The sequence below is a fragment of the Perognathus longimembris genome, chromosome 28, assembly GCF_023159225.1.
Source record: "Perognathus longimembris pacificus isolate PPM17 chromosome 28, ASM2315922v1, whole genome shotgun sequence".
In the NCBI taxonomy this organism is placed as follows: Eukaryota; Metazoa; Chordata; class Mammalia; order Rodentia; family Heteromyidae; genus Perognathus; species Perognathus longimembris.
In genome coordinates, this window is record NC_063188.1 from 34758197 (window position 1) to 34772587 (window position 14391).

Below are 14391 nucleotides of genomic sequence, written 5' to 3' on the forward strand. Positions count from 1 at the left end.
GAATAGTTAGAAGGACAACACTTGGTTTTATATCTTACTATATGCTATAAAATTACCTGTGGACTTCACTGGCATGTGTTGTTACATTCCTTAAGCTGTTAGTGCATAGAACAGTCAGAAATGGAAGGTAATCTGAGGCCATCATCATATTGGGCTTCTGAAGAACCAGAGGAAGTATAGCTTTGTGCTTGACCTAGGGGAATTCTTTGTCCCAATGGAGAAATGAATTGGCCTATTCACTTTGTTTCTGACTATGGCCTTGTGTTTTAATTAACTTTTACAAGTGAATAATGGGCAATAGCCATAATCCAGTTAGCTGGCAAAGGAATTGTATGGTGTTACACTGCAATATAAAAATGTGTATAAGTTTTGTGACACTTTAAAATTAACAAGCTGGCTTTCTTCTGTGCACACACTAGTAGCACTAGTAGGCTTTTTATGACCCTGCTGTAGGTTTTGTAGGTCTATTTTTTGGTTGTCTTTTATTGCATTTAGGAAACTTTTAAGTCAGGATGGCTCCACATTCATTTTTAGAATTTTTTACCAAACTCATCCTAGTCCCATTATTATTCAGATGATATTGACTATTAAGACCTTTACCTCTGTCTTAACAGTAATTCCGTGCTTAGCCAGTTGTATGAATAAAGGGACTGAGGCTTAGTGGGTGAAGTTGTTGTGTTAGTCTATTTGTTACTACAACAAAACACAAGAGGCTGGGAAATTCTATAAAGAGATTTATTTAACTCAGTTCTGGATGTTCAAGGATAGAGCACCACTATTAGTTTGGCTCTAGTGAAAGCCTTGTGGTGAATGGGCTCAAAATAGTAGGAATGTATTTGAGGAGAAGAAATAACATTACCATGTGAGAAGCCTAGAGTGCAACCTGAGTTAGTCAGCCTCCCTCTTTTATGCCATCAGGTTCTCGTAAGAACCTAGAGTCCCATGAGAACTGCTTTAATCTCTTTTGAGGACAGCACCGTCAGTGAACTAACAACCTCCCACTAGGGTGAACCTCTTAGAGGTTCCACACTACTTTTTCACATTGCCACACTAGGGTTAAGCTTCCAAACGTGAACCTTTAGGAGACAAACCACAACTAAATCATAGCAATTACATTCCTAACCCAAACTAATCTGTAACATTTAGAGGTGGTACTAAAATGCAGAGCAATTTGAGAACAGGCTGTATAGCATAAGAACATATTCAACTTGTATTATGGCAACTAACAATTACATTTCCTCCTCTTACAGTAAGTACAAATGGAACCCAGTTGAAGAACCTGTGGAGAAACGAAGAAGGCTCCCGAATGAGATGGCATGGCCTCTCGATTATTCTTTGCATGGTACTTACAGGAGAGCAGAGGCAGCTATTGGCTACCCAGAAGGGGAAAACAGCCGTGATAAGTCCAGTTCTGAAAGAAGTACACCACCATACCTTTTCCCAGAATACCCTGAAGTAAACAAGAATACAGGGCAGAACAGGGAAGCTTCAGTTGGGTATCCAGGATCCCAATACCAACACCAGGGGTCCCTGATGCCTGAAGAATTAGAAGTTCAGATGCCAAGATTGGTAGCAGAAGAATCCAACAGAGGCAACGTGAACACAATCAAAGAAGAAACAAAGAAGGGACCTTTTGTAGCTGTTGTTGGTGTTGCAAAAGGAGTTCAAGATTCAGGAGCTCCCATTCAGCTTGTCCCTTTTAATAGAGGGGAGTTGCCTGAGAAAAGAAAAACAGCAGAATCCTGGAATGTAGCACCCTGTTCTGCTGCTGTCCCTGCCCCAGCTGTCAGGGAGAAAGGAAGAATCTGTGAGGAAAGTGGAGGTCGCAATATGCCAAAGATAAAGAACCAGAGAGAGCTTGAAGAATTGAAGAGAACCACAGAAAAACTGGAACGTGTTTTGGCTGAAAGGAATCTGTTCCAGCAAAAGGTATGATCAGCACTTTAGTACTAGGAATAAGAGAGTATTGTAACCAAGAGGCGGGGGTGTTGGTGCTCTGAAGATTTCATGCTCCGAAAATTGAAAGCGCCAATTAGCGCCTATAATCCTAGCTACTCAAGAGGCTGAGATCTGAGGATCACAGTTCGAAGCCAGCCTGGGCAGGAAAGTCCATGAAAATCTTCTCTAATTAGCCATCAAAAAGATGGAAGTAGGGCTGTAGCTCCTGTAGCTCAAGTGGTAGAGTGCTAGCCTTGAGCACAAAAGCTCAAGAACAGGGCTGGAATGTGGCCTAGAGGTAGAGTACTTGCCTAGCGTGCATGAAGCCCTGGGTTTGAGTCCTCCATACTTCATAAACAGAAAAGGCCAGAGGTGGCACTGTAGTTCCAGTGGTATAGTGCTAAGCTTTGATTACAAAGAGGCTCAGGGACAGCACCCAGGCCCTGAGTTCAAGCCCCAGGACTGTCACAAAAATAATATGTCACTGAGCGATTCTGTGATATATCTCAATTGAGTGAAACCTTAACGGGCTTCCCTCTCATATTTCCGGGTTGATAGAGATTTACATTGCTGGATGAATATGAATGATGGAAGCACAGTGTAGATAGAGACATTTTCGGGAAGTAATATATGGGCTGATTGAATTTCTGTTTCTTGGACCAAAGGTGGAGGCACTGGAACAGGAAAAGAATCACTGGCATTCTGAATACAAGAAAGTTCAAAACGAATTGGTAAACTATAGTACCCAGGAGACGGAAGGGTTGTACTGGAGCAAGAAACACATGGGCTATCGCCAAGCAGAACTGCAGGTTCTGAAAGCTGAGCTGGAAAGAACCAAAGAGGAAAAGCAAGAATTAAAAGAGAAACTGAAGGAAACAGAGACACACTTGGAAGTACTACAGAAGGCTCAGGTCTCCTACCGGACCCCAGAGGGAGATGACCTAGAAAGGTTAATTACTAAGGTTTAGTTATAAGCTCATAAGTGCTCATGGGTAGCTTCCCATTGGACCCCCAGTAACTAGTCATAGATAAAGGAAGAAGCCTTAATTCACAGGCCACCAAGGATTGAATAATAACTGCTCGGGAAGCTGCCAGTCATTCTCCCTGTGCTCGGCAGCATATACTTTTCTTCTTTCTTTCTAGCTAGTGAAAACCTTTAACTGTTGAGAAAATGTTAGGCCCATTTTGAAGGGACTTCATTTTATTCTGTTGACTAATGACTTCATGTCATCTCTTCTGCTCCTCACTCCATTATACAGGGCTTTGGCAAAACTTACGCGGCTGCGTGTCCACGTCAGCTGTCTCCTTACTTCTGTCCTCCCTCATTTGGAGCTTCGTGAGATCGGGTATGACTCAGAGCAAGTGGATGGGATCCTGTACACGGTGCTGGAGGCAAATCACATACTGGACTGAGCACCACACTATATACACTCTCCTCTAGCCTCTTTTCAGCCTGAATACTACTATGGCTACTCAGCTCTCCCCTACTCTTCCATTGTATTCTGCTCTCCACCCTCCTCCTCTCTCCCTCCATTTTCTGCCAGTGTCCTCCCTCTCACCTTTATGCCTTATAGACAGAATCTTTGAGTGAGTCTTGGTTCTCCATCCATCTGCTTTTCAGTCTTATTTTTGTGTGGAGAAAAAGGACAGTTAAATAGTTTCTCAGGAGTCCAGGAAACAGAAAGGCAATTGTCACCAAGTTAGGTGACCAGAAAGCTTTAATTTTCATGGCTGAGATACTTGGCCTATTTCATATCCTTTCCAGAATGGTTTATATTCATTTAGGTGAAATCAGTCAGCCAATACGGCATTCAGTGTACCTGGTGTTTTGGAATAAGCTAAGAAGTGTAACTCCCGGTTTCAGCCTGCCAAAGTTCTGAAAGTCTAGTTGGACACACAAGACGCATCAAGTTAACTATCCAAAGTTGCATGGGATGTCCAAGTGGGTTGTAGAAACATGGCAGAGAAGATCTGGAGGAGGAAGTGGAAGTTCAAGGAAAGCATCAATACCAGACTTGGGACCGAAACTAAAGTTTAAAGAATAAGCATACCGCGCTGTTAATGATGGATGTTTCTTAGGTGCTAGGACTACGGTTGATATTTTTTTCTTGTTCTGTCTTCTTGCCTTTTTCAAATTTTCTATAACACACTTGTTATTCTTCTTATGTTGGCAAAAATAAAAGTGTTTTTAAAAAGAACTAGTAGGATTGGCTTTGAATTGAGAGACTGTGAAATTATAAAGTAACATAATTTATGTGAAACTTAGCATTGTCTTTTTAAGAATTAACATAAGTAAAGGTGCTGAGAAATTCAGAAAGTGATAAATGTGTTTTGTAAAGGAGGAGTGGGTTAATGTAGACAGAAAAACTAAGGTTGATTCATGACCTACCTACCAACCCACTATAGGATCTATATTTTAATGAGGAAGTCTTGAAAACCTATATTGAAGACTCAAAAATTTTAAAGATAGGCCCCTATATTGTAGAATTTCAAGTAGTGGTAGAAGTATTTTACAGTAGAGAGATCTGTCTTCCAACCCTTGAAATACACTTGCTTTTCAGGCTGTCCTGGGGGTCCAAAATAGTAAAACTTAAATTTTTGTGAAAGGTGCTTTGGTTCATGATTTTCTTACACTTATATAGCACCAGTTCTCCAAAGAGATAGAAGACATTCTCCAGGAATACTGAATAGTACACACCAAAAAAAGAAAAGAAACCCAACATCAGTCATGACAACTAGGAAGTGAGGGTATCCAAATAAATGAAAGGGGGATCACCAGTGTTGATTCACACAAACATTGTGTAGACATTCTGGTTTCCTCTGACAATTTACTTCACAAGTCTTCTCTAAAGCAAAATTTACCTGCTTCCAAAGGAAGCCTAGCGTGAGTGTTCCAAACAGGGCTGCAGAAAATAAGCTGCCAGCAGCCTTCATTCACACTCCTGTTGCCTAAGCATCATTGCCTCGTGTTAGCCACTTAGAGCAGGCTATTCAGTTGACTACATGGAACTCTTACTAAAGGAAGGAAACCATGTTCAGTAATGCTTGTTCACCAGGGGAATGCTAGGAGAGGCGGGAACTTTGCATGCATCTGTTTAACTGTGAATGGGAGTCTGATGAAGAAAAAAGTTCCGAGCATTCAAGAGTTCATCCTGTGTGTTTGTTCAGTGAGTGAAGGGTTCAGGCAATGGGACTTTGCAAGGAAAAGGATGGAAAATTTTACCTCACCGTAACTAGTTTTGCTCTCCTGATTGCTCATGGTTTTGACCTCACACTGCTTTTTCCAGCAACATTGATCTATGTGAGTCTCAAGACCATACCTGCTACTTCGTTACCTATTCACTGTGAAACCATTCTACCATGAGGTTCTTTTTAACAAGTGTTAATTAAATACCACTGTGGAGAGACTAAAGTGTTTCCTAACCTTACCAGATAACGTAGTGTGGAGGCAAAGATGCTGAGAAGAAATCCTAGGTACTTCCAGTTAAATATGTTATCATAATTCTTATAAGTGTTAATCAACATTTAGATCCTTTTACCTCATGCTTATAGTTAAAATAGATTAAAACACTTTTTTGCAGTACTAGGGCTTATACTCAAAGGTGCTAGCTAGGCAAGTGCTCTACCACTTGCCATAACCCCAATCCCCCCTTTTGCTGTAGTTATTTTTCACATAGATTTGTCCTTTTTGCCCAGATTGTCCTTGGGTCACAATCCTACTTACACCTTTTGCATTGCTGGGATTATAGGCATGAACCTATCATCCCTTGACTTGTTTAATTTAGATGTGTTGGGGCGGTGCAGGTCTTTCCAAGTTTTCACCTAGGGTTGCCTTTACCACAATCTTCCCAATCTCTACCTCAAAAGTAGTTGGGATTACAAGTGTACACCCTGACACCTGCCTCTTGAAATAGGTTTTTTTTTTCCCATTGGTCCTGGGGATTGAACTCAGGAGCTGTTCTAAGCTTTTGTGCTCAAAGATAGCACTCTTACCACTTGGAGCCACGGTGCCACTTCTGGTATTCTGGTGGTTAGGGGGAGATAAGAGTCTTATGGTCTTCGCTGCCCAGGCTGGCTTTGAACCATGATTATCAGATGTTAGCCTCCTGAGTCACTAGGATTATAGACATGAGCCACCAGCACCTTACCTGAAATATTCTTAACTGGCCTCCTTTACCTCCTAAAACTCATACTCCTGAGTCCATCCAACTCATTATCACTAAATAACATTTAACATCTTTAACAGGCCCTATCTTAGACTTGATAGTAATTGGATACCACTGGTAGCTCATACAATCCCAGCTATGCAGGATGTTGAAATTTGGAATGTCATGGTTCAAGGCCAGGTTTGACAAAAAATTATGCTGACTCTTGTGTCCAAAACAACTAGCTGGAAGCTTGGCTCAAAAAGCTAGAGTACCAGCTAAGCAAGCAAGAGGCTCAGAGTTACCCCAGTCCTGTCCCCCACAAACATCCTTCCTAATGCTCACAATTGCCCACGAAATGAAATAAGGACTACAAATTCCTTACCATGGTGCTCAAAGCCCCTTGTAATCTGGTTTCAACCACCCTGTGTACACTCATTTTTCCAACATTTCAAATACTATTTCAGACAAATAGAACTCTCAGTTTCTTAGTGTGCTTTGATTTTCTCCTACAGTACTTTTGCCATCCCATTCCCTATAGCCTCATCATTGGTTCAAGTTCAACTTTTCTCCCAGCAGATTCCTTTGGTTCCCCCAGTTAGGCATAATAGTTTGAACAATTATGTTTTATGTCATCTAGAAGGCTTTCATTAAAATGTCATGATCCAGTCTTCCTGATTAGAAAGCTCTAGATACAAATATTTGTTTACTTGACATCAATACATCTCTCACAGCCTTATAAGTAAATTGTGTTAAACAGCAAAATATACCAGGAGTGTTCTTCCAGTTTTCCTTGTCTTTGGAATCCTTAATGATTCTCTTCTTTTCTCCCCCTCATCCATTCTTTCAATAGGCTTGTCAGTCCTTTTTCTTTTTTTTTTTTTTTTTTTTTTTTGGCCAGTCCTGGGCCTTGGACTCAGGGCCTGAGCACTGTCCCTGGCTTCTTCCCGCTCAAGGCTAGCACTCTGCCACTTGAGCCCCAGCGCCCCTTCTGGCCATTTTCTATATATGTGGTGCTGGGGAATCGAACCTAGGGCCTCGTGTATCCGAGGCAGGCACTCTTGCCACTAGGCTATATCCCCAGCCCCTGTCAGTCCTTTTTCTAAAGTCTATCTTGACTACTCCTACCACTATTAGTTGAGTCTAAGCTGCCATCCATCATCTCCCACAGATTATAACTCCTCACTAGAGACCATAGGTCTGCTCTCATGTCCATGATTGTCATCACTAGAGATGTGATTCCTTAAAAAACGCATGCCAAATTGTGACTTAAAGCCAATAAGTGAGTTCTCCCTGTACATAGAGTAAACTCTAAGCCCCTTCTAATGTCCCAAATCCCTGGCCAACTTCCTGTATAGCAACCATTTTATTACTACCTGTCTCTCTTGGCTCACCTGGATTCCTACTGAAACATGTCAGCCTTTCACTTACCTTGGAGCTTTACTGTGTCTTCTAGAATGTTTCTTACCCATACTGCTTATTCTCCTTTAATGCTGGGTCTCCAGTTTTAGTGTGACTAGCTAGTCCTCATCCTTCCTCACAGAGCCTCCTTTTATTCAACTCTGTTTACCTCTTACCATCTTCTGTTCCTTTCCAATGCATGACACTTCTCACAATTTATTACGTACAAGGTTGCTTACTTTCACTGTCTGAAATATTTACTTGGTACCTACTTTTTGCAGCGTGATACACAGTGGGGACCACAGCTCACATAGTCCCTTGTTTGCCTCCCTGAGTAGTAAGTTCCATGAGGGAAAGGTCCATGCCTCTTTTTTTTCCCCCAACTTCTGCATCCTACTACTGCTGCTTGTAGTCCCTGAGATAAAGTACCCAATAAAAAGGGTTGTTAATGATTGAATTAGTGATGAGAATCATGTTTCATTTCCCCATCTCAGTAATCTGTTAAAGGAGTTGGATAAATGTAGTATGAGGGAGGTAACTGACAGTCCTGGGCATTAAACTCTGAAAATGAAATACTGAATAAATTCTGCAGGTTATGGGAGGGGTGGGGTCACTGTCAGTGAGTGGCCTACGTTTCTCTTTTGCTAGTTTTTCACATAAATAATTAGGCTGTCAAAGGACAAAAAGAAATATGAGTATTTACATAGACATTCCAAACTATCAAAAAGAGGCCTCCCTTGCCTGCAAATTTTAAGCCCTGAGTACTGCAAAATATAACCTGGAGAAGTTTGTAGAGATGAGAACTAAAGCTAGGGAAAAAGATACTTTTCCATGAGTGATGGTGCTTTGTTTCAATTGAAGAAAGAAGATCTTCAAAGGATGGACAAAACCAAACAAATTCCTGGAACAAATATGGAGGTCAGTACATTCTTGTCAGATAAACAAGTAGCACCTGAAAAGGACTAGACCCAAGTACTTGTGGCACCAGGGGGCAGGTAGGTTTACTTTCCAATGGTCAGTAATTGCAAATTATCTGCTTTATTTAGAGTCAGAGGCCTGATTGTCAGATTTTTAGCTCCCAAATGCAGTGTCCAGATAGAACAGTCTTTCAGAATTCCCTGCTGTTGAATGAAACCTTTCTCTAGTCCTGCATTAGGACTGACACAGGGGTTTGTTCTGGATCGCTGAGTGTAAGCTCAGACTAAGCCAAGTGTGATTTCTTGCCCAAAGATGGCATACTTTATGACAAGGACTGTCCTAACTCATTACATTAGGAATCATACTTCGCGAATCAAAAGTCAAGGCCCATGTTTGGATGAGAAACTACGTAACTGAAATAACTGACTTAGTCTTGGACATTAAGTGAGATGTGAAAAGCATTTCTTCATTTTTTTTTAGTATTGGAGATTGAACCCAGGGCTTTGTGCCCTCTAAACTCACATGCTATTACTGAGGAGGTTACAGTTCTATGTCTAGTAAAGAGTACATTTCTTTTGGACAATATCACCCCTTCCCTCACTCCCATTTTTTTCCTCCCATTCCTATGCACAAGTTGTATAGTTTATTTTTAGCATAGTGTCCAGTGAGTATCACTGCTGCATCTATCTGTTCACCCTTTGTTCCTCCCATTTCTGTGCCACCCCTTACCTTCCCAGAGACAAATGGACAAACAAATCCGTAGAAACCATTTATCTTGTTACCCAAAGTTTAGATGTGAATTATCAGAAGTCCCAATTTTATACAAAACAGTGCAAATGTTTTGGATGTTTTCTACATGCCAAACACATTCCATTCATCTTTCCATTAGGTTCTCAAGGGCAGGCAAGAGCTAGGGAAAGTGCTCCCCCAAAGGTCTTGGTCTTCCTGATATACCCTGGAAACCTCTAAGAATTGGACAGGAAGTGGTGTGATAAGAGAGTTTTCCAGTTACTGAGAATAGTGTAAACAAGCTCACAAGACCAAGACAGTGGGTGTAAATACAGAACACCCAGGAATTCTTGAGAAGGAGTGAACTGTCCATGCTTACCTAGAGCACAAAGAACAGAATGAACCAGTGGGCAGGGCTAGCAAAAGCCAGGCTATGAATCTGCTTAACAGTGGAGCTCTTGGAGGCTGCCAGTTAGTCAAGTAGCTGTGGAAATTTCTTCAGTTGTTCCCCAAGTTTAGAAAGTCACCCCACTGCAATTCCTTTGAACTGAACTTTTCTTATAGCACATGGGGCCTGGTGAATCGTGATTTTGTCCCATTTCAGATTCTTAGAGATCTGGATAAGGGTAAAAACCATCATCTTTTCTTCCATCTTCTCAAGTCTACTTTCTCCCTAGCTTTTTTTTCTGTTAATAGAGAAAGTAAATTCCTTTAGATTCTGATCCATGATTGAAAATACACCTTGTCATCTGCCCCTGTGCTCCAAAGATGGTTTGAGTAATACTGCCATTTAGGTTACTAGAGTATTAGATAATAATGGTTACCCATTTGTTTGAATTTACTGTACACTATGACCATTACTGAGAGGCAGGTAGTATCTCATTTTATGTAAGAGAATGGAAGTGGCTTTCCCAAAGTGCCAAGGCAAAATCCAAAGCCTGGTTTGCCCAACTCGGAAGCCCAAGCTCTTTGCCAGTAACATTGACAGAATCTAGTCTTCCTTCTGGGAGGAAAATGCTAAAGCCATCTCACACTAGTAGGAATTTCCAAGGTAGAACGTCCCACAGTCCCACACAATGTTTAACTGCCCTCATGATCAGGAAATCGTTCACTTATGCAACAAATATCCCTCCAAACAATGTGGAAATTCATTTCCTCTTGACTGGGTTTTTCACTCTGGCTGTTGCTTGGCAGCTTTCCGGATATGAAAACAGTCATTGGGATTCTATTCTTCCACTGCAGGAGGTCTTGGACTTGTTGTCCTCGGCCCTGGGTTTTCTCACTGGCTCCTTTGAACCTCCTCCCCAGACAGTGCTGAGTTGGGCAAGTCTCTTGGGCAGTGAGAAAGTGACACTTGAGAACAGAACTGGTTTATTATTACACACTCAGGAGTAAAATTAACCATTCAAAATGCCTCTGGCATTGCTAACAGGAGGGAGACACCCCCTATCTACCTTTTCCTTGATTTCTACCTTGTCTCCATCTTTGAAGCTATTGAATCATCTTGTTGAAAGGTGCATAGGTTACCCAGAGGAGTCTCATCCTTCTCAAACTTCCAATGTTTATTGTTCCAATTGTTATTCTAGCTCTGTGCATGTGTGTGCCTGTCCTAGAACTTGAACACAGGGCCTGGGTACTACTATTCCTGAGATTTTTCACTCAAAGCTAGTGCTCTACCATTTGAGCCACAGTTCCCACTTCTGGCTTTTTTTGCTGGTTGGTTGAACCATGATCCTCAGATCTCAGCCTCTTGAGTAGCTAGGATTACAGGTGTGAGCTACCAGTGCCAAGCCATTTTCACTTTTTAAATCCATTGGATATATCTTTTCTGGCTCCTTTAGAACTAAACTAAGCAAAAAGTGCACATTCTGGTGCCAGTAGCTAATCTGTGGCTGTGTGTCTTTCTCTTCTCCAAATATATACTTGATTTTTAAATGAAGCCCTTCATTGCCTTTAAAGTCCAAGAGTGATGAACCTTTTTTCTGCCAAGAGTTATTTAGATGTTTGTAATATCATTATGGGTCATATAAAATAATCGATACAGGCAGATGGGCTTTAGGCAACAGGTAAGAAACATACACATCTATCCTGTCACATAACCAAGAGGTTTTGAGCGATGCTAGGTGTTCCCTACCCTTGCATTAAACTAAGGGGTAATGTTTCTACAACATCAGACAATCCTAATCTGCCCTCTGTCATCCCACTGGAAAGTTCCAGCAATAAACTGAGGCAAAGAAGCTTCAACAAATATCTTCATTTTGCAAGTTGAGGGTAACTGACCTTGTAACAGAACTTAAACTATCTCCAGGCTGAAGGTGCTATTGGCCAGCAGGAGATACCACTCAAATGCTGGTTTACTTGCCACAGCATTTATCATCTAATGTCACATCTCATAATGCTCCCTACTACCTTTTTTTGAAAAGGTACTGCAATGTTATCTTTACAAGTTTGAGAATGTTTGCTGACAAAGTTCTTCAAAGCCCTCCTAAGAGGTGATGTGTAAAGTGGCAAGGGTGCCACTGTGGAATACAGGACTTCAAGGCTGACACGAAAGTAGTGACTGTCTCCTAAAAGGGACATACTAACTTCCTGCTTTGTCAAGCCCTGAGATACTTGTGGTTATACTGGATGCAATGAGGACTAGTTTAATTCCCAGGAAAGTGGTGGGCTGCAGACGGGAAGGGATGGTCGGGTTATAGCCTCGGTATCAATGTACCCGATAACAGCCTGTTAATCTTTCATCAGTGATCACATCACAGCGTATAGTGAACTGCCACTTCAATGGCAGAAGAGTAATAACTTGTTGGACTTCCTGTTTGAGGTTCTTTTCCCTGCAGATAACAGAATTTCTATCAAAGCCAGAAACTGCTTGAGTAGGTGGGTGAAGGCCAGGATTCAGTCAGATGTGGAGGAGCACATACACTTCCCAGTCTGAGGGCCTTTGTGTCCTTGAGTGGGCAGCTCTAGGCATGAAAGTTCATAGGCCCAGAACAGAGTGGGAAGGACTAGTTGATCCTGCAAGGCCTCATTTACCTTCATTTAGCTTCAACTGCCCCAGTAGTTTCTGGAGAACTGCCCAAGGGAAGGAGACCCAGAGTCACTCGCTCCCAGAGTCACTTGGGGGTCTTGTGAGACAAACTAAAAAGGGCTTGGATGTGGCATGTATCCCCATGTTGTCCATGGCACTATTCTTGAGTCAGTTGATCAATTTGCCATACTCCTTCTGCTGCCAGGAGCACTTACCTATGATCTTCCTCCTCTCTCCAAGCACTAGGGGTTCTAAGCTCTTGTCTCGTATTTATTGAGATTTAAGGGAATTTACATAAATGTTTTTGTCAGCATCTGACGCCTATACATTACTTTCTTCTCCATCTCTCTCGGGATAGCCTGTATTATGTGTTGTACTACAGTTGAGGTATGTGACTTTTCTCCCCTACATTAGCTGTCAACTTACCCAATGCACAGATTTTCCAAGTTCACCCTTATCACCCTCATTGGCACTTACCTTACATTGCCTGACACAGAGTAACTGTTGGGTTGGTGTCGTCTGGCTGACTGGCCAGCTAGATGGCTGGTTGAGTGAATGATTGGCTGGATGAAGATCTCTCAGAACAGTGGAAGCAAGTTTCTGTCTCCCTACCTCCATTAATGATCACATAGCAGTGGTCACTAAGGGCCCCAAAGGGGGAAAACATGAGTCATACTATTATCAGAGGAATGAAGGAAGGCAGAAACATCTCTCCTTGTGCAAGGGTCAGAGCCATGAAGTAGGGACATAAACACAACGGCCTTCACTATCCCCCAGGTCTATGGTTAATCTAAATTACTTTATGGTGGAAGGCAATGAAAGGTGATGAAAATGGTTCAACTTGGACTGAGTCTCAGGAGGTTTCTAGGAAACTAGAGTAAGAATCAGTGACTCTTTTGTCTGTCTGCCCTAGCTGAGAATGAATTTCGGATTCCTGCCATTGAGACTTCCCAGATTAACAAAAGAATCCCTAGACCAGCTTCATTCTAAGACAAATAGGAAGCTCTGTCCCCTAACTTCCTCACAAGCAGTGTAGATGGAAAGGGATGTTTAAAGAGCAATGGGCTCACACTTTCTGAGAAGAGAATCCCAAACCCACATTGCCATGGGAAGTATCTCCAAGCTCATGTCCAGACTCACTCTAACTTGTGGGCTTTTACTTAACCTCTATTCCTGCATTTATCTCCTGTGAAAGACCTACTTCTCTGAGGGATTTGGAGGATACGATCAAGTCAGGAGATCTTAAGGTGCTTTGGCTGCCACCTGATTGATCCTCAGAGCCCATACCAGACACTTTCCCACTCAGCACAGCAGAATCAGCAAGGTAACTCTGTCTTTCCATTTCTAGTGACCCCTCCCCACCATACCATCACTCAGGTTCTTTTGTTAAGCTTCTATCCAGAGAGCCCTCCCATCTCCTGCCATTTCCCCTAAATAAGCTTGATTGCTGGGTCCTAGACTCTACACCAGAAGTGCAAGGGGAGTGTCTGAAATAACTAGTTTCTGTGTGCTAGGTTTAGTGGCTGGTTAGACTGAATCTCCTAGGGCTTCGTCGTTGTCAGTGTTATCTTGGTCAATACCCTTATAAATAAGTCTTTGTTCATTCCTAATGAGGCCAAATCATTGGCCTCACAGACTCATACCTCCAGAGTTGGGGAATTAGAACTAGGAAGTTAAATCTTATTTGAATGTAAACCTGCTATTCCTCTGGTGGAACAGCTAGCTGAGTCTAGATATAACAGGAGAGAGCAGGCGGTTTCATGGTATACACTTACTTGATGAACTCTTACTTTTCTACATCAACTCACGGACAACCTACATGCTCCCAGGTTACCTTGATGGCCATAAGTTACTTTATTTAGGCTGTGTGGACACCACTCATATGGTCTTCCTATTGGCTGTGAATATTGTTGCATCAACAATATACTAATTGGTGAGTCAAGAGATGAGCAATACCACCAAGACCTGGGTAAAAACTAGTTTCCCCACCTGCCAAACGAAGATCCAATCTACTTTACCTTCCTCATAAACACATAGCTATTTAGTAAATAACCTCAATGAAATAATTGTTCAAAAACGGGAGGCATACTGGGCAGGATGAAGAGCTTTTCTGAGTGAGGGTTATGACTATGCTTCTAATTGTATCCAGTAAAATATGAAATTGTCTATCCACCCTGTAGGAAGAAAGGCCAAGGGATACCCCTGGGCCCCTTTCAATCAATGAAACAGTTA

General features: G+C 42.0%; 1 protein-coding gene across 1 annotated transcript in view; it reads left to right on the top strand.

The window, feature by feature from the left end:
• Morc4 (MORC family CW-type zinc finger 4) overlaps window positions 1-4199 on the top strand; it is a 52993-nt gene extending 48794 nt beyond the window's left edge. Inside the window, exons 15-17 of the mRNA XM_048337003.1 lie at window positions 1251-1929; window positions 2604-2887; window positions 3198-4199. Coding sequence (XP_048192960.1) covers window positions 1251-1929; window positions 2604-2887; window positions 3198-3351 — 1117 coding nt within the window. The 3' untranslated portion in view covers window positions 3352-4199. The remainder of the gene's footprint in view (window positions 1-1250; window positions 1930-2603; window positions 2888-3197) is intronic.
• The last annotated feature ends 10192 nt before the right edge of the window (window positions 4200-14391 follow it).